This window comes from Sus scrofa, chromosome 15, assembly GCF_000003025.6.
Source record: "Sus scrofa isolate TJ Tabasco breed Duroc chromosome 15, Sscrofa11.1, whole genome shotgun sequence".
Classification (NCBI taxonomy): Eukaryota; Metazoa; Chordata; class Mammalia; order Artiodactyla; family Suidae; genus Sus; species Sus scrofa.
Window position 1 is genome coordinate 79,016,999 of NC_010457.5, and position 27,814 is coordinate 79,044,812.

Here is a 27,814-nt window from a genome sequence, read left to right on the forward strand (position 1 = left end):
CTATGAGCTGTGGTGTAGGTCACAGACGCAACTCGGATCCTGCGTGGCTGTGCATAGGCCAGCAGCTACAGCTCTGATTCAACCCCTAGCCTGGGAACCTCCATGTGCCACAGGTGTGGTCCTCAAAAGACAAAAAATAAAAATAAATAATAATAAAAGAAAATATAATGCAATGATGGAACACCATGGGTAGTGCATTGAGGTTTAAATGTTTAATATATAGTAACATTGAATTAAACCATAAATTATTGAAATTTAAAATGCATGAAACATATGATGATTATGTAATAGGTGACATTGATGGTTAGAGCAGTTAGCTGAGAGTAAATGCCACCTGTTCATCAGTGTGGAGATTGACTTCCTAGGACTCTCAGAATTCATAATACTTTTGTTTAAGTTTCAAAAACATACTCGTCAGGGTTCGTTATATTGCAGAGAGCAATAGAAAATCCAAATTACTGACCAAGCATACCTTTTGCCGTTGATGTACAGCTGAACACTGTTAGTTATTCTAGAATAATTATAGACGTGAAAGATGACTAGGAACCCACTCCGTCCTCCCATGCCAGAATGTCCGTAATACCCCAAACCCCATCCTTAAAGGTAGACTCTTAGATACTAGTAAATTTGAGGGGAAAACCATGCATAGTATACTGATTAACATCCCATGGAACAGTGGTTGTCCATGGAACAGAGTTTGGGAAATGTGAGTGTATTCCTCCCTTCTTTCCCTATCTAACTAATCCCAGACACTGCTGTTTGCCTTCTGCTTATCTCATGTCCCTCACCTCTTCAGAAGCAGGTGAGAAACTGTTGTCTCTATACCACCTTTATTGGAGTCCTGTGGTAGTAGCATATTGCACCACCATAATGATGGCACGGTTACTGTTCTCTTAGGCTGAGATATCACACAAGGTCCCAAGACATTTGGATCAATCATCAGGTTGACTGAACCAGTCATTTCTAATGAGGTTAAAAGATAGGTTTGGTTGTTGTTGAGGTGGCAATGAAAAGCAATTTTCTAGAACAGCCATCTGCAGAGTAGGAGATAAGTTGGCCAGCTACAGTGTCAACAGAGTTGCCTTCCCACTGAGATTGGAAGGGAAGAGGATGATGTGCCCTTTGATTTCTTCTGTGTTCCTTCTATCGTGGAGCATGTTCGTGTCAGAAATCCTTTAAGATTTACCATGGCATAATCCCTCCCTCTGCCAGTGTCTTTTTAGAAGGATTTTTCCTAAGAATTCTCTGAACATATTACTGATCTTTGAATCCGTCTCCATAGTTCAAGCTTTAGTGATGACTTTTTCCTCATTATCCCTTGTTACTTTTTTCTTTGTAGACCTGGCCAGAGGACTGTGGATGACCTAGAAATTATCTATGAAGAACTCCTTCACATTAAAGCCTTATCCCATCTTTCAACCACCGTAAGTTGTCTCTTAGCTGAGCATGGTCAAGGGGACTTTGGTGTTAAAGGCACTGTTATGACTGGTGGAGAGAATTATAGTGTAGGGGAGATGGAGCTATAATTTGGGACCATAATTTGTAATTAAAAAAATAACTATCCAAGACTATCCATCTCACACTTTTAAGCTTAATTATTCAACCTCAAGACATTGAGTTCGCAACATATTTGCAGTGATGCATGATTGTATAATGCAAGGAAGAGCCTCCAGAGCAACAGTTACGTGATAATGTAGGTGCTCTCACCCTCTCACCAAGACAAAAGATAGGCAGGAAGATTGGCTTAGTTTTTGTTGTACATGTGGTGAAAAGATGGGTGTTGGCAGGTCTATGGGGAAGTTGTCTTGTATGAATTAGCTTATAAAATAGCTGTTGTGAAAGCTTTAAGAATCTAGTGGCACAAGACATGGAAGCAATCTAAATGTCCATCAATAGAGGAATGGATAAAGAAGATGTGGTACATATATACAATGGACTATAAATCCATTGTATAATAGATTATATAAATAAGGCATAAAAATATAAATGTATATTTATATTTGAATAGAAACTAGCATAAAAAAGAATGAATAATGCCATTTACAGCAACATGAATGGACCTAGAGATTATCATGCTTAGTGAAGTCAAAGACAAATGTCATATGAGAAATCACTTATATGTGGAATCTAAAAAATAGTACAAATGAACTTATTTACAAAATAGAAACACTCATAGACATAGAAAACAAACTTATGGTTATCAAAGGGGAAGGGAGGGAAGGGATAAATTGGGAGTTTAGGATTAACCAATGCACAGTACCATATATAAAATAGATAAAGATTTACTATGGCACAGGGACTATATTCAGTATCTTGTAATAAAGTATAATGGAAAAGAATACATATATATATGTCATATACATACACATACAGTTGACCCTTGAACAACAAGGTGGCAGGGGTTATGGGTGCCGACCCCCCTCAAAGTTGAAAATATGCATACAATCTAAGTAGCTCATTGTTGGCCGCCCTTCCTATCTGCTGTTCTGCATCAGCAGATTCAACCACTCAAGGATCTTGTCGTCTTGTAGTGTCAGCTGTCGAAAAAGATCTGTGTGGAAGTGGACCCTTGCAGTTTAAACCCAGTTTAAATTTATACTTAACTCTATCTGTATCTGTGTATCTAAATCTGTAGGGTGAAAATCTTAGGTAGAAAAATATATATATTTTGTATATACCTATATGTGCGTGTGTGTATATATGTAGGAAAAGAATACATACACATAGCTGAATCACTTTGCTGTAACCTGAAACATTGTAAATCAACCATACTTCAATTTTTAAAAATCTAAAAAAGATTCAGATTTTTTCTTCTAGAGGCACATCTAGTGGAAAGTGGTTCTAGAAGGGGGGAGGAGCAGCAGAGCAGAGTGGGAGGCAGCTGTGTAGAAGCAAGCACCCTAGAAAGGAAATCTTGCCCTATACATTTCTTCTTTTTCTTCCAGGTGAAACGGGAGTTAGCAGGTGTTCTCATTTTTGAGTCTCATGCCAAAGGAGGCACTGTGTGTAAGTAAAGCTGTTTTGAGCCTTGTGCCTGGCTGACCTGTCCTGAGGATGGTCCATGGGGGCCAGACTGCACATGCTCCCCTTTCTGGGGCCTGGGTCTGACTACTGGGCAGGATGCCACATGGCACATCTGTTTTTCTGGGACTGTGTCCATTTGCTCTCCAGTGGTTTGCAGGGGGTGCGGTGGGGGTGGTGTCGGGGTGGCATGGGAGGGGTCGCAAGCCTGCGCCTCCACTTCCCGCTCCTCTGCTGGTGTTTAAAGAGGGTAGGATGAAGCCACTGCTTGTCTGGGGGGGACCCAGGCACAACTTTTTCACACTTCAGTTTGCAGCTTGAGAAGAAACTCATCTCTCTTTTGAGGTGCTGGTTAGAATGACACACGATCCCACTGGCGTTTTCTTCTCTCACTTCCACTGTCAGCTCCAACCTGAGAGAATTTGCCCCAATATTTATACAGTGCTAATATGTAGTATTTCTCCAGTATCCAGATTGTAGTTTAGTTCTCTGATAATATTTGAAAGCAAGACATTGAAATTTGATATTAACAAATGTGAGCAAAATTCTGTCAGCTGGCATTTCCCACTCGTCCTATCAAATTTTTCTTGAAAAGCATGGTCAGTGGTCTATTTGGGTCAGAAAATGCCTCTTCTCTTGGAAAATCATGAGACACACCAGCATTCGATGTTTCTCAGAAGTTTTACAATAAAGAAAAGTTTCACACCATTTCAACGGACACTTCCTAAACCTAGTGAAACATAGAAAACGTGTTTCATGGACACCTGATAACTTTTCAAGAGACATTCTTTGGAAATCTTGCTCTGTTTTCAGACTGAGTTGTGTTAGTCAAATAAGCAGGGAACATGAATTGTAAAAGTGAAAAGAATTAAAAATTATGTTTCCGATATTTTACGTTTAGTCATTGGAAGTGGTATTTCTAACACTGATATTTATTTTAGTAAGAAAGTCCTTTAAATTTTAAAAGTTCACTTGAATATTTTAAAAAATTTTATGGTCACTGACGATCTGCAACTTCTCTTTTATTCTTTTCATTCAAACGTACTGATGGTTTTCATTTTATCATGAAATATTTAAATATTTCAAGCAAAAAACTAGAGGTTATTAACAAACACTTTTTAAAAACACTTTTTATCAAATACTAACTTTATGCCATATTTTTCACATTTTCTAAAGAATGAAATTCTACAGTTGAAGGTTCCTTGTTCCCTCCTTTATCTCATTCTTTTCTTTCCCTCCCCAAGTTAACTCCTACCCTCTAAGATTATCATTACAATTCATTTTTTAAAAATCTGTAGATCCATATCCATCAACACCACGTAGTGCTGATTTGCATGTTTTCAAACCTCACGTGTCCAGATTACTTTTAAAAGTTGTTGTCTCTAGCATAATAAGTTCTGATGAATTGTGGGAGACGGGTGTTGCTTTAACAAATGGATTGCTGGTGAATTTTTATCTAGCAAATACATACCGTTTAGGGCATAGCACGGAGGGTGGTGTTTCTGTTCCTTTCATGTTCTATAGAAAGGAAGATAATACTCTGCCTGAAGAAGTTAGTATTTCCCAGTAATTTTTTTCCCTTCTGTAAATGCATAATTCTGGGGACTTAAAAATGCTGATTTGATAAGCTGTGATTTATATTGATGTGTCTCTATTCTTATCACAAGTCTTTTCGTTTTTTTTTGTTATCTAGTGTTTAACCAGGGGGAAGAAGGAACCTCCTGGTACATTATTCTAAAAGGATCAGTGAATGTAGTCATTTATGGCAAGGTAGATATATCTTTTTCTTCTTGAAACTTTATTATGCTCGTTCTACTAGTGGCTCTAAGTGTTAACAATGCAATGCTACAATTAAGCTTACTACACCATTGGTATTCATTGTCAAAAAGACATTGTAGCATCTCTAATCATAAACTAAGTGATTATACTCAGAGGAGTATTGAACTTTCTGGGCCTCCTCTCCTGATAGAGCATCATGGATACATTTACATCAGGCCCTCGCCCATAGTACTCAATGGAACAAAAAGAAACATTATAATTTGATTATGTGACACACACACACACTCCCACCACTTTGGCACCCCTGGGTACAGCCCCGTTGATGTATACAGTGTTTCAGGGGCAGGGGCCTGGCGCGTGAGGTGGGTGGGCATTTGCTGTGTTTCAGGGATCGCCTTCATGGAGATACCTCGCTTTCTCCAGGGTGTGGTCTGTACCCTGCACGAGGGCGATGACTTTGGCAAGTTAGCCCTGGTGAACGATGCCCCAAGAGCTGCCTCCATGTCTTGCGAGAAGATAACTGCCATTTCCTAAGAGTAGACAAGGAGGATTTCAACCGGATCCTGAGGGTGAGTCCTGTTTTCCCTGTCGCCAGATGCGTGAAGGATTGAGTGTAGAGGTCACAGATCAGTATTGTGAGCAATGAATGCTCTAGTGCCAAAGGCTTTGCCTACAAGCCTAGCATGTTCAGTGTGCTAGTGTGGGTTCTGGGTCCTGAAAGGTGTCCGGCCAGTGGGGCATGCTGTGCTGGACCAAATAGCCCTGCACCCACCTGAACTGGCCCAGGAGAATTGAAGACAAACAGCGATGCCTTGACACAATGTCAAAGTCTGAACATTTCTCTCTGGCCATCCTAGGCTTCCCCTTTCGTGTCCTTCCCTGCCTCTCTCTCGTGTCTTTCTCTATCCTAAATCGTCGTATGTCTTCTGAAATCGGAACCTTTCTCCTGTTATCACACATTTCTGGATGTATTGAGTGATTACATTTTGGTGGGATTTAATGTCCGCCATGGTTACTCCAACCAACGTTTTCATTTCAAATGCTTTGTGTCAAATTGATTCACACGAAAGGAAATTCAGACTTTGGCAAGTAGGTGAAGAATGATGAAAGTAGGGGGAGCCGTGAAATGGCACTTAAAGCTGGCTCTGCAGGTGTGCCTGATGTAAGTTGTTAAGGTATTTGTGAGAGTGGCTGATAAACGTTTAGAAGAAATGGCCACTGTGTCTCCCCACCATCCAGCTCCTGATCCCTTGGAGGGACAACCCAGCTCTAGCTGGTGGAGGCCTGATGTGGACTACTGGGCAGGATGACACGGTGCCACCACCCCTGGCCTTTGAGGTGGCCTGTGGTCTCTCCCACCTCACCCAGAGAGACTGTTCTCTCCAGGAGACTTTGCTCTGTTTTCTGCCAGTGCACAGAGCACACGTTCTTCTCTGCCTCTCCAGCCTGAGCATCTTTTTCTACCCTAAAATCCTAAATGTAGCTTCTGTGCTTTCTGGTGCCTTTGGCATTATTTAATGATGAATTACAACCTCGTTCCCGTTCCTTATGCATAGACACTTGTCCTACACAGCCTTAAGTACTTGTCTTTGGTGGCAAAATTTCTCACAACAAAGTTTGTCTTAGGAATGAATTCTCTTTGCGCAAAAAAAAGTTAAATTAAAGCATTGAATAATATAGGGGGGGAAAAAGCCACATGGAATTTGACTTGCTTTTTATCCAGTCTCTTAAAATAGGAACCAAATAATGGGAGAAAGTACATTAAATTTTAATACATTATTTTAAATGACATTGAAATTCAAACTTAGTCTTTTTGATGTTTATGTACATGGAGTTTACACTCAGCCAAAAAATTTTTGAAAGTATCAGATTAGGGTCATTAGCATTGCTGTACTTTACAAAGTTATTCAAAATAACTGAAAATGTGTTTAGCAGATTTCAAATAGATTTTTTTTTTTTTTTTTTTTTTTTTTTTTTGGTGGCTGCACCCACATCATATGGAAGTTCCAGGCCAGGGATTGAATCTGAGCTGCAACTGCAACCTATGGCACAGCTGTGGCAATGCCAGATCCTTTAACCCTCTATACCAAGCTGGGGATTGAACCTGCGCCCCCACAACAACCAGAACCACTGCAGTCAGATACTTAACCCACTGAGCCACAGTGAGAACTCCAAACTGATTTTTTTTTTAAAGTCTTTTGATTAGAGGGAAAACATGCCACTCCTAAGAAAACGAAATAGCCTCAGAAGAGAATGAAAGATCTCTGTTGAACCTGAGTGCTGTTTGCCACATATTTTTATAAAGAAAAAGTACATTGGCTCCTCTCTCTGCTGTATCACCCTCTCCCAAAGGTTTCTCTGAGCACAACCCTACTCCTCTCTCCTCAGCTGATTTTCTGATCTGGGGTAAACGAGTTTTAAAACCACATGCCTCAAACCTCATCTCTGACCATTCCAGCCCTTGACTTTGAAAATGACTTAATTTGTAGACACAACAATTAGCATCACAAGTGCCAAATGAGTTTCTGAAGCATTTGAAATTTTTTTCATTGTCAAAGAAAACGGCAGCATCTGTATGTGGTGTAATTTGTATTTGCAGGACGTGGAGGCGAATACAGTCAGACTTAAAGAACACGACCAAGACGTCTTGGTGCTGGAGAAGGTCCCAGCAGGGAACAGGGCTTCTAATCAAGGAAACTCACAGCCTCAGCAAAAGTAGGTTTGCATCCAGCACTGTAATTGCCAGACTATGATTAACCTTTTCACATGGTCTCATCATTTCTACAATAGCACACTCTCCATTTTTGTGGAAGGCGGCAGTGTGTGTGTCCTTTTTTTTTCTCTGTATTGACTAATCACACATCTCGTGGAGGATAATGTATCCATTCCTGGCACTGCATTGAGCTTGGTGAAGCCTAGAGTAATTCGGGGGAAAATATTCCCCACTCTGAGACCACACTCTCTGTACCGTGTGCAACGTGATAGGTTTGGGGCAGAAGCGTTGGAGAGAACAATGGGAAGAGGAATGCCAGGCAGCTCAAGGGATACGCAGACCCCTGGGTGTGGAGAACCTTTGCTGTTGGTATTTCACATTTAGGCTTTCTCAAGAAGTGTTCTCAGCTTGTATCAGAATGAGCATCGGTGATGGAAGCCTGGCCTTCAAATATACAAAACAGTCTGTCGATCATGGCCTAGAAGCATCTGTTTGGCTTCATCCAACTTATTCCTGCTGATGTCAGAAGGGTATTTGCTTTACATTTCTCGGGTCACCTGTTTAACTTGACTCTCGCTCAGTATATCTCTGTTCAGTTCCGTCTTTTACTGTGACTTCTTACATGAGACTTCTTTTAATCAAAGACACCAACTTGAGAATTGTAAGACAGGGGAATTAGGAAACGTAGCTCCAAGGATTGCTAGCAAATTACAGAATCTCATTTTTAAACTAAAAATTAATTTTTAGTCTTAGAGTAATTAAAAACACCATTTCTGTAGCTAAAGAGATGTGGCCAAACACTATGTTGAGAAAGAATACATCCCAAGTGGTTTTCTTTCTTTGCCATTCATCAAGGCACTCACCATAAATGATGAGTTTTTATGGTGTAGACTGATAGCCTAAAGCTCAGAAGGTTCATCTGGATGAGTCCACAGATCTGCAAAGAAGGGAGGAAGAAACAGAACATTATTGACTAGCCACAATATATTTTCATATTTTATCTCATCCTTATTTTGATCCCTTTTAACAGATAATGGGAAAATGTAGGCTCAGAGAAGAGGGTTACTTGCTCAGAATTGCAAGAGCTTGCATTCACGTCCAGCTTGACGAACTTCCAAGTCTAAGCTCTTCAGCCTCACAACTTACTATGGCAAAATACAGTGTATAAACACTCTGTCCTTAACACTATCCAGTAAATGTTGCAGAGCAATATACCTCAAAAGGCCTGACATAAAATAGACTATATCAAAAACTATCCTTTGGACTTCCCCTTGTGGTGCAGTGGCCTAAGGATCCAGCATTGTCAGTGCAGTAGCTCAGGTCACTACTGTGGCATGGGTTCAATCCCTGCCTGGGAACTTGCTTTGCACACCACAGATGCAGCCTAAAAAAAAAAAAAAAAAAAGGACTATCCTTTCACTTACAAACCTATAAAATTATCACCCAGAATTCTTTTTGTTTGTTTGTTTGTTTGCCATTTCTTGGGCCGCTCCTGGGGCATATGGAGGTTCCCAGGCTAGGGGTTGAATCAGAGCTGTAGCCGCCGGCCTACGCCAGAGCCACAGCAATGTGGGATCCCAGCCACGTCTGCAACCTACACCACAGCTCATGGCAACGCCGGATGGTTAACCCACTGAGCAAGGGCAGGGAATGAACCCGCAACCTCATGGTTCCTAGTCGGATTCATTAACCACTGAACCACCAAGGGGAACTCCCCAGAATTCTTTATTATTTTTCACTACTATGCATTTTTTTTTTTTTAATGGCTGCACTCATGGCATGTGGAAGTTCCTGGGCCAGGGCTTAGACCAAAGCCACTGCAGTTGAATTCTGAACCCACTGTGCCATAGTGGGAACTCCCTACCATGCGTCTGTAAAATGTCCTTGCTCAAATATTTTTCAATACTTATCCTTCCAGCCCCAAAAGCGGATGAGAATGAAAACATTTTTATGTGAACGTTGGGACTACCCCCAGTGATTTTCTTTAGAGCTCTTAAATATAACTAGACCATTTCATCGTGGTCATCTACATTCTTTAATAATGCCTCAGATGTCTGAGGAGAATGCTGCTCCTTGAAAAAGCGAGCCTTGAAAATCCTCCATAACCTTGAAACATTTGACCAAGAGACCCCCAGGAGGCCCGCTTCCTTCACCTCTTCAGAGGGTGGGAGGATGATCAAACGTGTTTGCTTGTTACAACAGCTTCCATTCAGAGCGCTCTCCAAATAGAGATTTTTGTGTGTGTGAAACCCCAAACGAAAGAGAAAAGGAGACCACATGTATTAAATTTATTTTAGGCCTGTTTCTGATTTCAGCTCTCTCTTCTTATTTGTAGACCCATCTGAATTTCTTATATAACTCAAAGCCTCGTGCAGGTTCACGGCACACCATTTAGGAAATATCAGGAGTACGAAATAGTGCCCCATGCCCCGTCCATTCCCTGAAGAATAAAAAGCCTCACTTTCAAGGGGTCATTTTCCGTGTCGAGCTTTCCTGAGCCAGACCAGTGTTGAAAAGGCAGGGCGTGGGTGGGGCCTGTAAGTGAATTTTGGCCTCATGTTCTGGGCAACTTGGAGAAGATGGCAATGACTTAACATTTAGGATCCTTTAGGCCTCTGTCTTCTCAGAAATAATCCTGTTTCAGCTCAAAGAGGGTTACCGTGAGCTGATAAGGTTGCTTGTCGGATTCACTTTACCCTGAGAAATCCAGAATAGTTTATGCGTGTAGTTGGTGCTCCACATCTGTGGGTTCCAATCAAAAATTTCCCTAGAGCAAAACTTGAATTTGCCATGCTGGCAACTGTCTAAGGAGCATTTTACATTGTATGTACAACTATTTACATGGCATTTACCTTGTATTAGATATTATAAGTAATATAGAGATGATTTAAAGTAAACAAGAGGAAGGATGTAGGGATGTAGGTTATATGCAAATACTGTGCTATTTTATAGAAGGAACTTGAGCATCCATGGATTTTGGTATCTGCAGGAGTCCTGGCCAGTCCCCTGTGGATACCGAGGAATGACCGTACATTGTAAACTTTCAAAACTGCCTAACTTTCCTCAAGCCACTCAACTCCGAGTGTGATATAAAAATGTCAAAAGCCAGAGTTCCTGTTGTGGCACAGCAGAAACGAATCCGACTAGGAACCGTGGGGTTGCAGGTTCGATCCCTGGCCTTGCTCAGTGGGTTAAGGATCTGGCGTTGCTGTGAGCTGTGGTGTAGGTCATGGATACGGCTCGGATGTGGCATTGCTATGGCTCTGGTGTAAGCTGGCAGCTGTAGCTCCGACTGGACCCCTAGCCTGGGAACCTCCATATGCCACGGGTGCAGCCCTTAAAAAAATTAATTAAAAAAAATAAAAATGTCAATAGCCACTGGGAACTATATCTAGTCACTTATGATGGAGCATGATAATGTGAGAAAAAGAGTGTATACCTGTATATGTGACCAAGTCATCTTGCTGTACAGTAGAAAATTGATAGAACACTATAAACCTGCTATGATGGGAAAAATAAAAATCATTTTTTAAAAAAATGTCAGTAGTGAGACAGTATTTCTCATGATGGATAAGCCAAATGAAGCCCTCAGACGCTTACCACTTTGAATATCTTCTGCTCTGTGGTTATGTGGTTTTCATAAGAGAGAATTGAATGACTATTCCTATTTTAGTTACTGTGTTGCTTTTTCCTTAGACTATCAACCACCCCATCCTGTAACTCCATCCTGTTTGCAGAAAGATAGTCTCTTTGGCACCTTCCCCCACTTCTTTTGTTCTAGGTACAAAGTCTGGTTCTCATTTTCACTTCTGACAAGGGAACCAATTTCTTGGTTTGAAAAAGATTTTCTCTCACAGGTTTAAAAACTCATTGCTTGAGTGATATATAACCAATCGAAGTTCTCTTTAACTTGGACTAGTGTAACTTTGTCATGCAATAAACCGAAGAGAGCCAAATTGTCTGGTTTTTAAGGCCTTCATTTCAACAGAGGTCAAGCAATAGGTGCCTGGCAGTGTCCAGCCTGCAACAAAGCAGTAGCATGTTTCACCCAAGCCCAGAGCTGCAAGATCACAGGCCAGAAGCTCCCTGACCCTCCCGCTCCAGAGCTCCCAGTCCTGAATAGCCTTCTGTGGAGCTAGGAGGGAGAGGACAGGGGTGGGCAGCCACAGCAGCTGTACCACTGGAGGAAGCATTTGGCAGCAAAAGGTGATTGCCCTGGTGTCTGTGATTGACCAGGTGGGCAGAGAGTAGGATGCCATGTTCTCTCACTGGTGAGGTGATTGCGTCTAAGGCTTGTCACCCAGACAAGCCTTTGTTCTTCTTGACCAGACAGAACACCCTAGCTAAGGGGTGTCCTAACCAAGAACACCAGAATGGGAAGCCAGCCTTCCACCAGAGTAGCACTTCTGACAAGGGAACCAATTTCTTTTTTTGTTTAATTTTTTTTATTATAGTTGATTTATAGTGTTCTGTCAATTTCTGCTATACAGCAAAGTGATTCATGTATACATACACACACACACACACACCACACACACACACTGTTTCAGTCGAGGTTACCTTCCAGGAGGGCTGCATATACAGCCTCATTCACACGAGGGTTGCCTCACTCATTCTGTGTTCACATGCACAGGGTCATATTGTTGGGTTGCCTCTTCTCCATTCCACCTGCCAGGAAGTTAAGGCCCTGAGATGTACATGAGAGATGTTCTTGGGATCTTAACACACCTCCTCCAAGACCTCCAACAGGCAGGGAAAGGGTATCAGTGAGGAGGGGAAGAAATCCAAGTTCTTCTGGAGCGGAATTCTATTGCTGCCTTCCAAAGACAGGAGAATTTTATTTTCATTATTGATTTATTTCCATGGTTTTGCTTTAAGTCAAATGCCAAGCAGAAAAGCAAAGTCTGAGTTTTAGACTAGGAGCCTCATGTCATCTTAATGTAGTTTTAGCCTATAGTTTTCGCTCACTGGTTTGTTACTGTCTTGCATGTGATTTTGAAATAACCCAACTTCAATTTAAAAAATGAATTCTCCCGTGTTGACTGAAGAGCTTCCTGGCTAGATCTTCTGAAATAATGCCTAACACCCCCTACCATGCTAGATAATTTATATTTGACATTGAAATAGATGTTATATTCATGGATTTCTGCTGCTGTTTTCTTTCTTTCCGGTTTTTGTTTGTTTGTTTTTTGTCTTTTTAGGGCTGCGCCGCATATGGAGGTTCCCAGGCGTTGGGTCAAATCGAAGCTGTAGCTACCAGCTCACGCCACAGCCACAGCAATGCGGGATCTGAGCCTCATCTGCAGTCTGCACCACAGCTCACAGTGATGCCAGATCCCTAACCCACTGAGCAAGGCCAGGAATCAAACCCGTATCCTCATGGATACCAGTCAGGTTCATTAACCACTGAGCCATGAAGGGAACTCCTGATTTATTTCCTATTTAGATGCTACTGGGGTTTGTGTGTTTGCTCATTGGTGTTTGGAGGTTTTGTTTTCTTTTCTTTTCTTTCTCTCTCTCTCTCTTTTTTTTTTTTTTTTTTTTTTTTTTTTGCCTTTTTGCCTTTTCTAGGGCTGCTCTTGCGGCATATGGAGATTCCCAGGCTAGGGGTCTAGTCGGAGCTGTAGCCGCCTGCCTACCTTGAGCCACAACAACACGGGATCCAAGCCATCTCTGCAACCTACACCACAGCTCAGGGCAGCACCGGATCCTTAACCCACTGAGCAAGGCCAGGGATCAAACTCACAACCTCATGAGTTCCTGGTCAGAACTCATGCAGCTTCATGGTTCCTAGTCGGATTCGTTAACCACTGAGCCAGGACGGGAACTCCGGTTTTGTTTTCTTTTCCTTTATTCTTAGCTGCATTTCCAAAGCACATACCAGTGTACAGTTGGGAAAGATGCAGCATTCCAGAAATAGGCAGGGGCATCCAGTGTGGGACCCAAATTTGACAACAAGCAGCCCATATATGGGTAACCTAGTGTACTGTCACTTCCCCTCGCCTGCTCCCCTGCCTGACCTGAGCTGCCCTGGGATTGACAGGGTCCTTTTCATTCCCCTTGGAACAGGCTGAAGTGCCTCATTTCCCAGCCTGCTGAAGCCATTCTCCAAGAAGTTTACTTTAGTCCCATGTAGGGAAAAAAGAAGAACATTTTAATAACTACTTCAGTTTCTGATTTTTCTGTCATCCTCCTGTGTAACTTTAACAGTATGCACAGTTTTTCTTACCATAATGGGAGCAGGGGTCATAAGTTATCACTATGGGTGTTTTCATCGTGGCGTCGGGGAAACAAATCTGACTAGTATCTATGAGGAGGTGGTTCGATCCCTGACCTCACTCAGTGGGTTAAGGATCCAGCATCACCATGAGCTGTGGTGTAGGTCGAAGACACAGCTCAAATCTGGCATTGCTGTGGCTGTGGCTGGCAGCTGTAGCTCTGATTCGACCACCAGTCTGAGAACCTCCAAATGCCACAGAAGCGGCCCTAAAAAAAAAAAAATAAGTTATCACTATGGTTCCCTGGGATCTCAAAAAAAACCTTAGATAACTTGATGAAATGTCAATCAACTATACTTTAATAATAATAAAAAATAAAAAACTTATATATGTAAAAATTGTATATTAATGATTTGCCCTCTCTTGAAAAACTAATGATGGTTTAATTTCTTATCCAGGTATACTGTGATGTCAGGAACACCTGAAAAAATTTTAGAGCATTTTCTAGAAACGATACGCCTTGAGCCAGCTTTAAATGAAGCAACAGGTAAATACAGAGAACATTTGTGTGTCCATTATATCCATACAGTGCATTGTTTAAAAAAAAAAATTCTGAATCCATTCACAGTGCGTGTAGCCAAAGCAGCTTTATTTTATTTCATTTTATTTTTTGTCTTTTTAGGGCCACACCATAGCATATGGAGGTTCCCAGGCTAGGAGTTAATTGGAGCTGTAGCTGCCGGCCTACGCCAGAGCCATAGCAATGCGGGATCCGAGATGCATCTTTGACCTACACCACAGCTCACAGCAACGACAGATCCTGAACCCACTGAGCAAGGCCAGAGATTGAACTTGCAACTGCATGGTTCCTAGTTGGATTTGTTTCCGCTGAGCCACGATGGGACCTCCCAAAGCAGCTTTAGAAATGGGTTATTTGAGGGACCATTAGAAGAGCGTCCCCCCTCCCCTCCTCTACCCACTCAAGTCCTGGCTGTTCTTCGTGGATGGCTCAATCTCATCCATACACTTTAGGAGCAGCCTTCCAAAGCCATTTCTTTTTTTTTTCTTTTCTTTTCTTTTTTTTTTTTTTTTTTTTTTTTTTTTTTTGCTATTTCTTGGGCCGCTCCCTCGGCATATGGAGGTTCCCAGGCTAGGGGTTGAATCGGAGTGGCAGCCACCGGCCTACGCCAGAGACACAGCAACGCGGGATCCGAGCCGCGTCTGCAACCTACACCAAACTCACGGCAACTTTCTGGGGGGTAGATTCTTGGGCTGCCCCAGAGTGTAACTAAACACCACCAGTATTAGTTTCCTAGCGTTGCTGTAACAAAGTCCCACAGACTGAGTGGCTTGAACAACAGAAATGGATTGCTTCTCCGTTCCGGAGGTTAGAAGTCCAAGGTCCAGATGAGGACAGGGTGGGTTCCTTCTGAGGGCTATGAGGGAGAATCCGTCACGCGTTTCACCCAGCTTCTGGTGGCTTGCTGATCATCAGTGGCATCCCTTGGCTTGTAGACACGTCACTCCAACCTTGGTCTTCTTTCATCTTCACACGGTCTTCTCCCCGTGTCACTTCACATAATCCTCCCTCTGTGCATGTGTCTCGCTGTCCAAATTTCTCCTGTTTATAAGGACACCAATCATATTAGATTAGGTCCCATGTTAATCATCTCAACTTGACTACATCTGTCAAGACGTTATTTCAAATAAGGTCACATTCTGAGGTTTGAACTCCAACATATTTCTTTTGAGGGGAAAAAATCAACCCATATACCACCTTCTGGTGAACCAGTCTCGTTAATAGCTAAGGCACAGGTTGGAGAGTAAATGAGATGAATCTCATCAGCGAACCAAGCATTCAGAGTTTTGAGATCCTTCTCCCCTTTGTTACCATCTTATGTGTGACTTTGAAACAACCTACATTCAACTCTTAAAAAAAAAAAATCATTTGCTACTGGCCTGTCTTTGGAATAATGAGTTCATATTTTCAGCAAACTGAGCTCCACAGAAGAAGATTTCTCACTAATACAAGTTCAGAAATTTATGTTAAAAACTTAGAGGTTATTCAGAGTCCATTCCTGTCACTTGGCAATATCCTCAAGGTAAAGTTATTATTATCATCATTATTATTATGCCTCCTAAAAGTCTTTTAGCATTGATTTACTTATTATTTTCTCATTGGGTCTCTCCCTTTGATTAAGTAGATTATCTGAGGTTTTTCCACTGTTGTGAATTCATGGGGGAAGCAGTCAATATAAAAGCCAGGATCTCTGGCTCCAGGGAAGTTATTTTCAATTATGGGTTGAGGATCTTGAGCTCCTTTTAAGCTGGATGGATGCTGGGGAATAAGAAGTCACCCTCCTGTCCTCGGGAAGTTTATAACCTGCCAGAGGACCTAAAGGAATGTGCAGACAACTTGATCATAAGGCTCAGGGGCCCAGGCAGAGCGCCACAGAGAATACAGCCTTTGAAGTGGTCCTGAAGGAAGGCTGCTAACCAGTAACTGGAGACTGAGATAACATGAGTGCTGACCTAGAAACAGACCAAGAAGACCAGGCACTCGGCTTTGCTAGACTGTCATGTACATGTGTGTCACAAAGAGGTAGGGCTCAGTATTAGGGTCCAGGCCTTGGAGAATCTTAAATGTGAAGCTAAGCACTGGGAAGTGGTTGAAGATGTCTGAGCAAGGAGAAAATGATAAGACCTTTTTTTTTTTTTTTCCTGTCTTTTTGCCATTTCTTGGGCCGCTCCTCGGCATATGGAGGTTCCCAGGCTAGGGGTCCAATCAGAGCCACAGCAACGCGGGATCTGAGCCGCTTCTGTGACCTACACCACAGCTCACGGCAACGCCAGATCCTTAACCCACTGAGCAAGGCCAGGGATCGAACCCACAACCTTGTGGTTCCTAGTCGGATTCGTTAACCACTGAGCCACGACGGGAACTCCAATAAGACCTTTTCTTAAAGGCAGTCCTTGAGGGACCACTTAGGACAGGATTGCTTGCTTCCAAGAGGCAAACATAATCTCCGTTACACCAAGTTTCTAGGACCCGAGGTCAAGAAAACTACAGCAGATTTTTTCCCCTCTGATTAACTGTGCCTAGGATGTATTATTGCCTAATGCAAGGAACAGCATCTTCTCTCAATTGAATATTGACTGGAAAAAAATTCTGGTACATTAGAGACTACAGCACCTAAGGAAAGATCTGTAAGATCTTTACTATGCATGAAGGACAAATGTATTCTTCCTTTAAAAGTTGCTTCTGAAAGAGGAGGGGACTGGATTTGCTTCTTAAAGACTTGAAGCCCAGGAGTTTCCATTGTGATTCAGCAGGTTTAGAACCCAACACAGCGTCTGTGAGCATGGGGGTTCAATCCCTGGCCTCACTCATTGGGTTAAAGATCCAGCGTTGCGGTGAGCTGTGGCATAGGGCACAGATGCAGCTTAGATCCAGCACTGCTGTGGCTGTGGTGTAGGCCCACAGCCGTGACTCTGGTTCTACCCCTAGCCTGGGAACTTCCATATGCCACAGGTGCAGCCATGAAAATAAAAAGAAAACAAAACTTGAATTGTTTTCAAGTGTATTGCATGGCTGTCAACATAGGTTGTGATTCTTGACCATTCCATTGATATTAGAACACATTCATCTCAAAATTTAATACTAAACTTTATCCCCCGCGGTTTTTCTGGTTTTGGTGTTTTTTTTTTTTTTTAACAAGTAATATTCATGGATTGAATATAAAGAATAAATCAGTATATTTTTCCTAGTCAAAAATACGAATTGCTACCTGGTCATCTGGACACTAAAAATACTCTTAGCGCAGCCTCATGAAACCCATGGATGCAGTGGGGTGGGAGGCCTGAGAAATGTCAGGGTTGACAGTGAACCTGGTTTGTATCATAGACATGAACACCCCTGGGCTTGATAGTACATCCTCTTAATTTACCTGCAAATATCTATCTTCTGCCTAAGACCTCTTGGTTTCCCAGACTTTCTACTTCCATGACCAGCATTTGTCCTTGAGTGACTTGGGAAATGATTTTCTAGTAGGAAGTGATTTTAAAAATCAAGTCTCAAGAGTTACTGCCTATGGGAACAAAGGCACAAGAAAGCCACCTTGATTTGAGATGTGGGAACTGGGGGATTACTGTGCTGATTGGCCGGCTCTCCAGCCCTGAAGCACCCTACTCAAATCTCTGCGTTAGCAAAATTTACATGCCTGTGTAACACAGGCCTCTGGGAGCCTTATCAGCGTGCATTTTCTTCTTACCCTCAGAGAATACCTATAAACCTTAAAAAGATGACCCTAGATGTTAAACTCGGACATGTCAACGTCCTTTTAATACTTAAGAAAAGACATCCCTTACAGCTTCCATCTGACACCTCCGCACCGTGTCTGTTTGCATGTAATGGGACGGAAATGACTAGTAACATCTAGTGATAACAACCTGGGTTATATTCATCACTTACATTTGAGTATAAGGGTTTTATGTGACATGATAGAGGTGTTAAACTAAAGCTAAGGTGGAATCATATTGCATTATATACACGTATCAAATCAGCATATTGTACACCTTAAACTTACACAATATTGGGGGACAGTTATATCCACTTTTAAAAATGGGTACAATGGTTAAACTTGTAGTCAGTGATTCCCGTTTTGATGGTATTTGTTAACTTAAAATGTAAACATTGGAGATTCAGTGTATGTGGTTAACATGTTCATATTTCTCACTGTTTTCTATTTGAAAAGTTATGTGGCTTTCATAAATCTCAGCCACGGCAATTCATTTTTTAATCGAAAACCCCCTTAGCATCTTGGATTCCAAAGCTTTTAACAGGTGTACTCCTAAGGCTCTTAGATCTGTCTTCACATATTTTCCCATCAAGGCTGCCTGGATTGTGTTGTCTTTGCAAAGGAGGACCAGCATCGAGTTCAAAATGAAGCAGATGAGGCTTATTTGGGGGGACTTGGCTTAATTCTCGTGCCATCTCCCTACGTACCTGGCTACAAAATAGCTTCAAATATAGGCCAGTCACCGTTTTAATCTACTGGAGAGCTTTTGTTTTGCTTTCTATTGCTGCTCACAGCCTTTATCTTGTCTTTTTATTTCTTCTTTTTTTGCTGCTTTTGTTTCCCTCACCAGTTCTCTGCTCTTACCACCTCCTTTTTCTATAATTCTGTCACACTTTCATCTTTTATTGCTCCCTCTGAAAACAGGAGGTGAAAAAGAAATAAAGGAAAAGAGGTATTGACAAAAGACAGAAGGTATAAAGTAGACAAAAAAAATGACCATGTCTTAATTCTGCATGCATGGTATTGCGGCTCTTAAATTATATATATTTAGAATTCACTGTGGCTCAGGTGACCAGTGCCATTATTACAAATCTCTTTTTAAACTACTGTATTTTTTTTTGTCCATTGTCCTAAAAAATTGAGGTTTGATCTCCAGCTCGGTCAACCCTATCATTTTTATATGCGCAGTCCTCCTTCGTGTAGTAAAACTGCAGTACCCCCAAGCCAACGTCTAAGAACCATTGGCCGAGAACAAATGAATAGATACTCTTGATTTCCAAAACATTTCTACAGGAATCTAAGTTCCTTTTCTGCTTTGTTTTTACCCCCCCTGCAGAGTCTGTCTTAAACGACTTTGTTATGATGCACTGTGTTTTTATGCCAAATACCCAGCTCTGCCCAGCTCTGATGGCCCAATATCCTTTTGTTGTAAGAAGTCTGTTCCCTCAACGACACTGCACGTGTGTATCTCATTGCATGCTCTAAGGTAAGTCATGGCCCAAGGTAGAACTGTGCTTTTGACCCTTATCAAGCTCCGAGATAGCAGTGGTTTTACCCACACAGAGATGTCTAGCTCTTCCTGGCCTGGTTTTGCTGTGCTCTAAGGATTTCCTCTTCATTTCCTGTATAGAGAAACGTGAGCCAAGTCACCTCAGGAAGGTGATGCTGATGAGAAATATACATACCTGGGAGGTAAGCTAGAGAAGACTACAGAGAAAGATATCATCAGGGGTAGTTTCCTAAGCCCGGAGACAGACTTTGTACCTCTGTTGGGGGTACTATTAAGCTGTAGTATTAATCTGACCACTAACCTGCTGAGATATATACAAGTTATCATTGTGGGGTCACTTTTCTGTCACATTTCTCCTAGTCCACCCTGTCCTCTATACACCGAAATGTATTCCTTTGTTGTTATTTTTATTGTCCCATTGACTTATGTCAAAGATACAAAACTTGAAATTTTAATGGCAGTTCTTCTAGGCATCTTGACACTGAGCTTGTTTGGAGGGGCAGTTTTTTGGTTTTTGGTTTTTTTTTTTTTGGTCTTTTTGCCTTTTTCTAGGGCGCTCCTGTGGCATATGGAGGTTCCCAGGCTAGGGGTTGAATCAGAGCTGTAGCCACAGGCCTACGCCAGAGCCACAGCAATGCCAGATCCGAGCCACATCTGTGACCTACACCACAGTTCACGGCAACGCCGGATCCTTAACCCACTGAGCAAGGCCAGGGATTGAACCTGCAACCTCATGGTTCCTAGTCAATTCGTTAACCACTGCGCCACGACGGGAACTCCGAGGCAGCTTTTCAATAGTCTGTTGGGTTGACCACTTGGTACACAGTGTCCAGCACAAGGGGAACATTCAGAAGATAGAGGTTGAATGAGAGAAGTGAATGAGTTACACCCTCAAGTTTGGCAGAAGGTGACAGTATATTTTCCAATTCTGCTTTATTTTTAAAGCAGAAAAAGTTTAGGCCCCCAAATAATTGGCCTTCTTTTTTTTTTTTTTTTTTTTTTTTTGTCTTTCTGTCTTTTCTAGGGCCACACTCGCGACATATGGAGGTTCCCAGGCTAGGGGTCTAATCGGAGCTGTAGCCACCAGCCTACACATTTCCAGATCCGAGCTGTGTCTGTGACCTACACCACAGCTCACAGCAACGCCAGATCCTTAACCCACTGAGCGAGGCCAGGGATCGAACCCGCAACCTCCTGATTCCTCGTCAGGTTCATTAACCACTGAGCCATGACGGGAACTCTGAAACACTTTGGCCTTTTTAAGCAGTTGAATATATCGAGAATGGCCTTCTTTATTCTGAGCAATCCAATCACTGTTGGCATGTTTTCCTTTTTCAGAATTACAATTGCCCTGATTCTCATTTTCTTGTTCACCCATAATTCTCTTTGAAGTCAACAGAATGTGTGAGGAGAGGAGATTGGAGTTGTGTGTTCTATTCAGAGGATGCTGCAAGAGTGAGATTTGGGTGTTTATTTGCCTGGAAACTCTTTCCAAGTAACAACAGTTTAATGAGACTTAAACATATTATATATTCTTTCTAGTTCATATTCAGTTTTTCACTAGTAAAATGAACACATTCAGCATCTTTCTGTGCTCTTTTAGCTCCATACATGGTAATCATTATTAGACCTTTGAGATTTGTTGGAAAGAAAATTAAAAACCACCATTGAGTTTATATTTTTTTTCAACAGTGAGCATGTTGATAAGCTTAAGGCAAACAAAACCAAAGGGAGAGGGAGAGAGTGTGGTGGGCTAAGTCATATCATCTTTACAACTCAGAGCCCCAAACATTAGGCTTATATTCTTTTTGCAAATTCTGGTTTCATGGAGTTCCTGTTGTGGCTCTGTGGGTTACAAACCCAGCATAGTCTCCATGAGGATGCAGGTTTGATCCCTGACCTCACTCAGTGGGTTCAGGATCCAGCGTTGCTGCAGCTACAGCATAGATCGTAGATGTGGTTCGGATCTGGCATTGCTACAGCTGTGGCTCAGACTTGGCCTTGCCGTGGCTGTGGGATAGGCTGGCAGCCACAGCTCTGATTCAACTCCTAGCCCATGAACTTCCATATGCTGCAGGTGCAGCCCTAAAAAGAAAATTTTTAAAAATTATGATTTCGTATGAGCTTGTTCTTCTTCAGAATTGGTTGAGAACATTCATAGCACAGTCCTCTGGTTAAAATAGAAGATCCTAGAGGGAAAGTCCACACCATGCCCAGGTAGGGAGTGAGGAAATAACGCTGTTTAGGGGAGGAGAAGACAGAAAAGTGAACAGTAGCATCAAGGGAGGCCTGTGATAGCCACTCCTACTCTTTTCTCTGTAGATGGAGGGGATGCAGGATGATTAGGGTGTCATCCACACCACCTAGTGCCTTCAGACCTCCTCTACTTCCAGCCCTGCAAGAACTTAGATTCTCTTAAATGCTCTATTCTGAATTAATTCTCCCCATGTCAGCACCACTGACCCATATTATACCACTTTATCTGTACAGAAGTCTATTGGATTGGTGTCAGCTTTATTTTACAAGGGAGAAGTCTGAGGCTCAAAAATAAACATGTCCAAGGCAAGTGGCAGAACTAGGATCTATGCAGGTCTTAAGCTTCCATGCCTGAGGTGTGTCACTTTTTTATTCTTCTTCACAACTTATTTCCTTAAAAGCATATCCTTTAACTAGAATTGAGGAACACTTCTTGGAAATGGATTGAATGTACATGCTTACCTGCGCTTCGGTTGGCTAAAGCCAAAGTAGGCCTAATTAGTTGTGCCCAAATGCAGTGTCCAATAGAACTTTTTGCAGTGATGGAAATGTTCTATATCTGTGCTGGCCACATAGCCACTAGCCTTGAAATTGGCTCCTATGACTGAGGAACGGAATTGTCCATTTTGTTTAATTTTCATTCATTTAAACGTAAGCAGCCCCATGTGGCTAGTGGCGGCCATATTGGAGCTGAAGTCCAGTCCTTGGATATTGGGAATCAAGGAGAAGGACTGTCTAGTAGGGTCTGGAGGAAGCATGCCAGGGAGGCTGGGAGCTCATTCTGCCACAGGCAAGCAGCCAGGAAGGGCTCTGTCTGTGAAGGTTGCATACGGATAAGTTCATTACGTGGTGCCAAGGGCTTGCTTTCATCCCTCTTCCTCTGGGAAGCTGTTACATAGGCTCCAATGTAAGCTCCTTTTTTGGGTCATAAGTAACATAAGCCAGCCATGACTGACTTAAGGAATAAAGGAATTTGTCAGAAGGATATGGGGTAACTCAGGGAATGAAGGAATCCTTAAAGAGCCCAGGTCTTAGAAGTGACCTGGTGGAGCAGCTAGCTACTAAGGACCCAGCTGTTGAGTAAATCTACTCCACACATCTTGGGCCCTCACCTCGTGCCCAGATCCCTGGGAGGAGCTTGGGTCACAGCTGATGCCTTAGTCAAAGGAAGGCAAAGCACCTTACCAGTTTTACACAGACTGCCAGGAGAGGAAAATCGAGACAGTGGAGAAATAGATGATGAACAGGCAAAAATTAAAAGCACACATGAGGAGTTCCCATTGTGGCTCAGTGGGTTAAGGACCCGACGTTTTCTCTGGGAGGATGCAGGTTTGAGCCCTGGCCTCTCCCAGAGGGTTAAGGATCCAGCATTGCCGTAGGCTGCTGCATAGGTCACAGACGCTGCTCGGATCTGGCGTGGCTGTGGCTGTGGCATAGGCCAGCAGCTACAGCTCCCATTCGACCTCTGGCCTGAGAACTTCCATGTGCTGCAGGCACAGCCATAAAAAGGAAAAAAAAAAAAAATACACGTATAAATGCTTAGCACCATGTCCGCTTGTGACAGGGAGATCTAATATAAAACGGAATAAGCGAGCTAATACCCATGGGATTTAGGGACTAGTAAAATACTTCACCATGTTGCCTTAAAGCTTTCATTAAGTGAGTTGATTTGGCTGAGTGTTTTGAAAGTACTTAATATGTGTGACTTTTCATAGCAGCCCTATGAAGAAGTCAGTATTTTCACTGCTCTTTTTCCAAATCAATAAACTAGGATAATGAAAAATTATGATTTGCTCAGAGAAAGGTAATTACGAGTACAGAAAAGATTTGAGCCCTGAGCCACTGGCACCTATTTCTGTCCTTAATCCACATTGTATGCCTCCTCCAATTTTGCTTTTAGCACAGAAGGAGATGGTAGAACTCTGTTTCACATTCATATTTCAGGCCTTTTATGTGCTAATGAGAGAGACTTTCTATTCATTAGATATGCTTGGGACATGATTTGACCTGATGAATACAAGTGCTTTATAATGAGTTTTTAAAATTGTATTTGTTCAATTTCTGTACTTTTCATTCTCTAGTTTCTTTAATCTTTTTAAAATCTGCACTTAGAATTCCGTTCAATTTTCCATTAGTCTTTTAAGAAGAAAATTAAAACCCCCTATAACCCTACCAGGTAGTACTGCAGTTAACATTTTGGCATGTAGCCTTCCAGTCTTTTTTCTATACATATAGATTTATGCTTTGAAATATAAGAATGGTGTCATTACTATTAATAACTGTGTGTGCTCTGTTGCTAAACAAACACAGCCATTTCTCTACCATTCAGTATTTTCCACACGATTTTGCGAAGTATAGATAGCTTCGTCATCCTTAAAAATAGAGCATTCTCATTGTAAAAAATTCAATTTACAGAAAAAGCAAAGAGAGAAAAAGTCACCTGGGATCTCACCATTGTATTATGAAAAAGCTTTCAGAAATTATATATGTACATAATTTTATATAGGTGAGAGCATGTTGTATGTGCTTTTTAAAAATATAGTTTCTTTGTCACTTAACAGTATGTTGTGGGTATCTTTTCAAATCAATATGTACAAATAAAACCACATCGTTTTTTTGTTCAGGTAATTCCACAAACACTTACTGAACTGGTACAATGTATTCTATAGTGCTCGGCAACAAGGTGACAAAGATGCATGCGAAAAACACATCATTTTTCTTGACTCACAATATTATATAACAGATATGTCATCATTTTATTAGCATCTTCCTATTGAACATCTAGCTTATTTTCACATTTTTTCCTGTAACAAACACAGTGAGGTAAATTGGCATCCTGGTAGTTAAAGCTCTGCCCATGTATATTCCTTACTTTAAATTTCTAAAAGTAAGCAAAGAATATGCAATATTCTAATGCTTTGATGTTCATTCCTGAATTGCTCTCCTGTTTTCTTTAATTTTGTGTTTTATCTTTAAACTGTGCCTTATTTTGGCCTGTACAAATGCAGGCAGGCCTTCAGTTCAGTAAGTGATCACAACTAAGTTAGTATCATTTTGAATTTTAACTAACGTATCCTTGATTCAGAGCATTTTCATATCATTTATGTTATCTAACACCCAGCCCCACACAGGAGGCAAAAAAGGCACTGGTATGGTATTATTTCATTTTACGTGTAGGAGAAATCGAGGCATGTAGCAGGCAAATAACCACGTAAGATTCCACATATGCAGGCAGGTGTTGGAGAAACTCTATGCAGCACAAATGTAATCCTGGTTGCCATGGACACTGCAGTTGACTCCCAACAGCAGTGCCATCTCAGTTGGTCAGTCTGGTCAATTGTAATCAGCCGCCCTTGACCATGACTGGCTCTCAAATGGCAGGCCCGAGGAGGAGCAGGCCAATGAGATTCAAAGAGAGGTTTCCTGGGGCTTCTGAGTAAAAAGCTTTCTAGCAGTCCAGAGCGGCAGCAGGAACAAAATAGAAACAGATGTAGCAAACAAACTTATGGTTATCAAAGCAGGGGAGAGAGTCAGACCAGGAGTGCGGGATTAACAGATACAAACTACTATATGTAAAACAGAGAAGCAACAAGGATTTACTATATAGCACAGGAATTATGTTCAATATCTTGTAATAGCGGATAATGGAATATAATCAGAAAAAAAATAAAGAACAGGAAGCCTGTTGCCCCAATTGCCAGCGACAGCCATCCTGCAACCATTAGGGGAATAAGCCCTATGACAAAGCTGAAATGATTGGAAAAACGAAGTCTCTGATGGCACTCACCCATCAGTCTATGATTGGCACTCAGACCAATCGTGAAGCTTGCCCCTACTGATAGATGCTCTGTTATGTCAGCAAATACAGGTCTTTATTGTTTAGGACAGATGGTTACTTCAGCTGAAAGGAATTTAAGTGATAAATGGTTTATGCTTAAATTAGAAAAGTTGAGAGACAGCAATAATTTTGGCCAAATATTTTCTCTTAGTATCCTAATTTTTTGGCTTAGTATTGAACATGAGTTTTATACTTTTAGCATGGAAACAATTTAGTTTCTTATATAAAAAGAAAACATAGAATACAGATTTGCCACTAAGTTTTAGCTAAAACTGCCTTTGTTTATATTTTGTCCCTTGTACAGAACCAGAGTAAACACAACAGCTTTCCTAACTGAAAAGGCAGAGTCTCCCTCCTTTATTTCTCTGTGAAAATGACCTGGGGATGTTCTCTTTGTAAGTTGACTTTGGTTCTCTAAGAGGAACACTTATCAAAATTTGTAAATCAAGATTTACGGAAGAGCATCAGATTCTTAAAGCCATGCTTTCAGGCATATTCTTCAGATTTCTAAGAAAAATTGTCAGCTTAAATTTTGTTGAAGCCAGATTTTACCATTTTAGTCCCTTCCTGGCTTCTGCAAAGTGTTTGACCCATGTGTCACCATGAGAGCAATTTACTTCTGCAGATATGCAATTTGAGAGTTTATTTCCAATAACAAAGACTTGGTTTGATGATGATATGAACGTGGTGTCCTCTTTCAAAGAAAATGACGATATTATTAGGTATTCTACATAGTATTTTATATATCTTTTCTCCGCCTGTATCAACACTGTGCGATACGTACTCCTTTTGCATTAAGGAAGTGAAATTGAGCAGAAAATAATTTGCCCCAGGTTACAGAGCTAGCAAGGGTTAGAAGGATAGTTGAACCCAAGCAGTGTGATGCATTAGGCCAAGCCTAACTCCTCTGCTATGAATACAAGCCCCTGATTATAACTTAAAAAAATAGCCAAGAACTAAGGGCTTCCGAAAATGCAGAGAATTCTGAAAATCAGTGAGGAAAAAATACATTCTGAGCAAGAAAATGGGAAGCATGTCAAGATGACAGTGCAGAAAGCACTCCCAGGAGCTCCAAGTTAATAGGTGCACACAAACCCGGGCAGCTTGGGTGGGTAGGAATAGCAACACAGAGGTAAACCCAGAAGTGCCAGGTCCTGTGAAAAATTCCAAAACCATCCATTTAAAGATTTCTGAGTTATTTCCAGAGGCGGCTCAGTAATAATGACGAGAGCGCCCCTTTACCGAGCAGAGCACTTCGTATGCCTCCGATACCTTTCTGCATGGTTTTCTAACATGGCCTCATCTCCCCCTTAACAATTCTTCTATGACGTTTACCAGTGATGAAGAGACTGAGGCTCTAAATGGTCAATCCATTGACCAAGGGTCTCACATTTGATCGGTGGGGAAGCCAAGATAGGAACCCGGGTGGTCTAATTCCAGAAGCCATGTTCCCAAGCACAGGTGGCAGCAAGGAAGGAGCAGACTTGGTGCTCAGGTTGGGGATGCTCCACAAAAGCAAGCAGTAAAGGGGCCCCTAACACAGCAGAGAAAGCGAGAGCTCTGAAGTCAGAAGACCCGGGTTTAAGACCTGCGTCTTACAAGCTATATTACTTAGCAATTATCCTTCACCTCTCTGAACCCCGTCTACACAGGGGGTAATTATCCCTGCCCTACCCACCTCCCCACATTGTTGTGAAGATCAAATGAGGCTGTGTGTGTGAAAGTACATTATAAACCTTAAAGCCCCTTGTAAATATCGCCCCCTATAAATAAATGATTGTAGCATCATGAGAGGTATATGGCATGATAAGAAGACTATACACAAGCTTTGTCTAGTCAGTGGGCAGATGACCCCCAAAGTTTGTTTTCAGCTGCAAGCAGAGATCTTGTATGCAAAGCAGGGCTTTCAAAAACAACAACATTGAAGAGTATCAGTTTGAATGTTGATAAGTGTTTTATAAATAGCTGCATAATTAGCATGTACTTACTGCTAAAAGTATACATAATATTTTATTCCCTGTTGTAGGCTGTAATGAATCTGCTGCCTCTACATCCTAGGAGGTTTTCACTTACTTTCCCCGTGATAATTTTAATACATGGAACCATTATTAGCTGAATTAAGAATAAGTAAATGAGCAGTAAAAAAAAAAAAAATACAGAAAAATTACAGGTGCCTGTGGT

General features: G+C 41.7%; 1 protein-coding gene across 1 annotated transcript in view; it reads left to right on the forward strand.

Moving 5' to 3' along the window:
* The window catches only part of RAPGEF4 (Rap guanine nucleotide exchange factor 4), a 321,221-nt gene that overhangs the window by 243,729 nt on the left and 49,678 nt on the right, over window positions 1-27,814 (forward strand). The window contains 8 exon segments of the mRNA XM_021075197.1: window positions 1,340-1,424; window positions 2,946-3,006; window positions 4,715-4,791; window positions 5,224-5,299; window positions 5,302-5,369; window positions 7,400-7,515; window positions 14,190-14,278; window positions 19,366-19,444. Coding sequence (XP_020930856.1) covers window positions 1,340-1,424; window positions 2,946-3,006; window positions 4,715-4,791; window positions 5,224-5,299; window positions 5,302-5,369; window positions 7,400-7,515; window positions 14,190-14,278; window positions 19,366-19,444 — 651 coding nt within the window.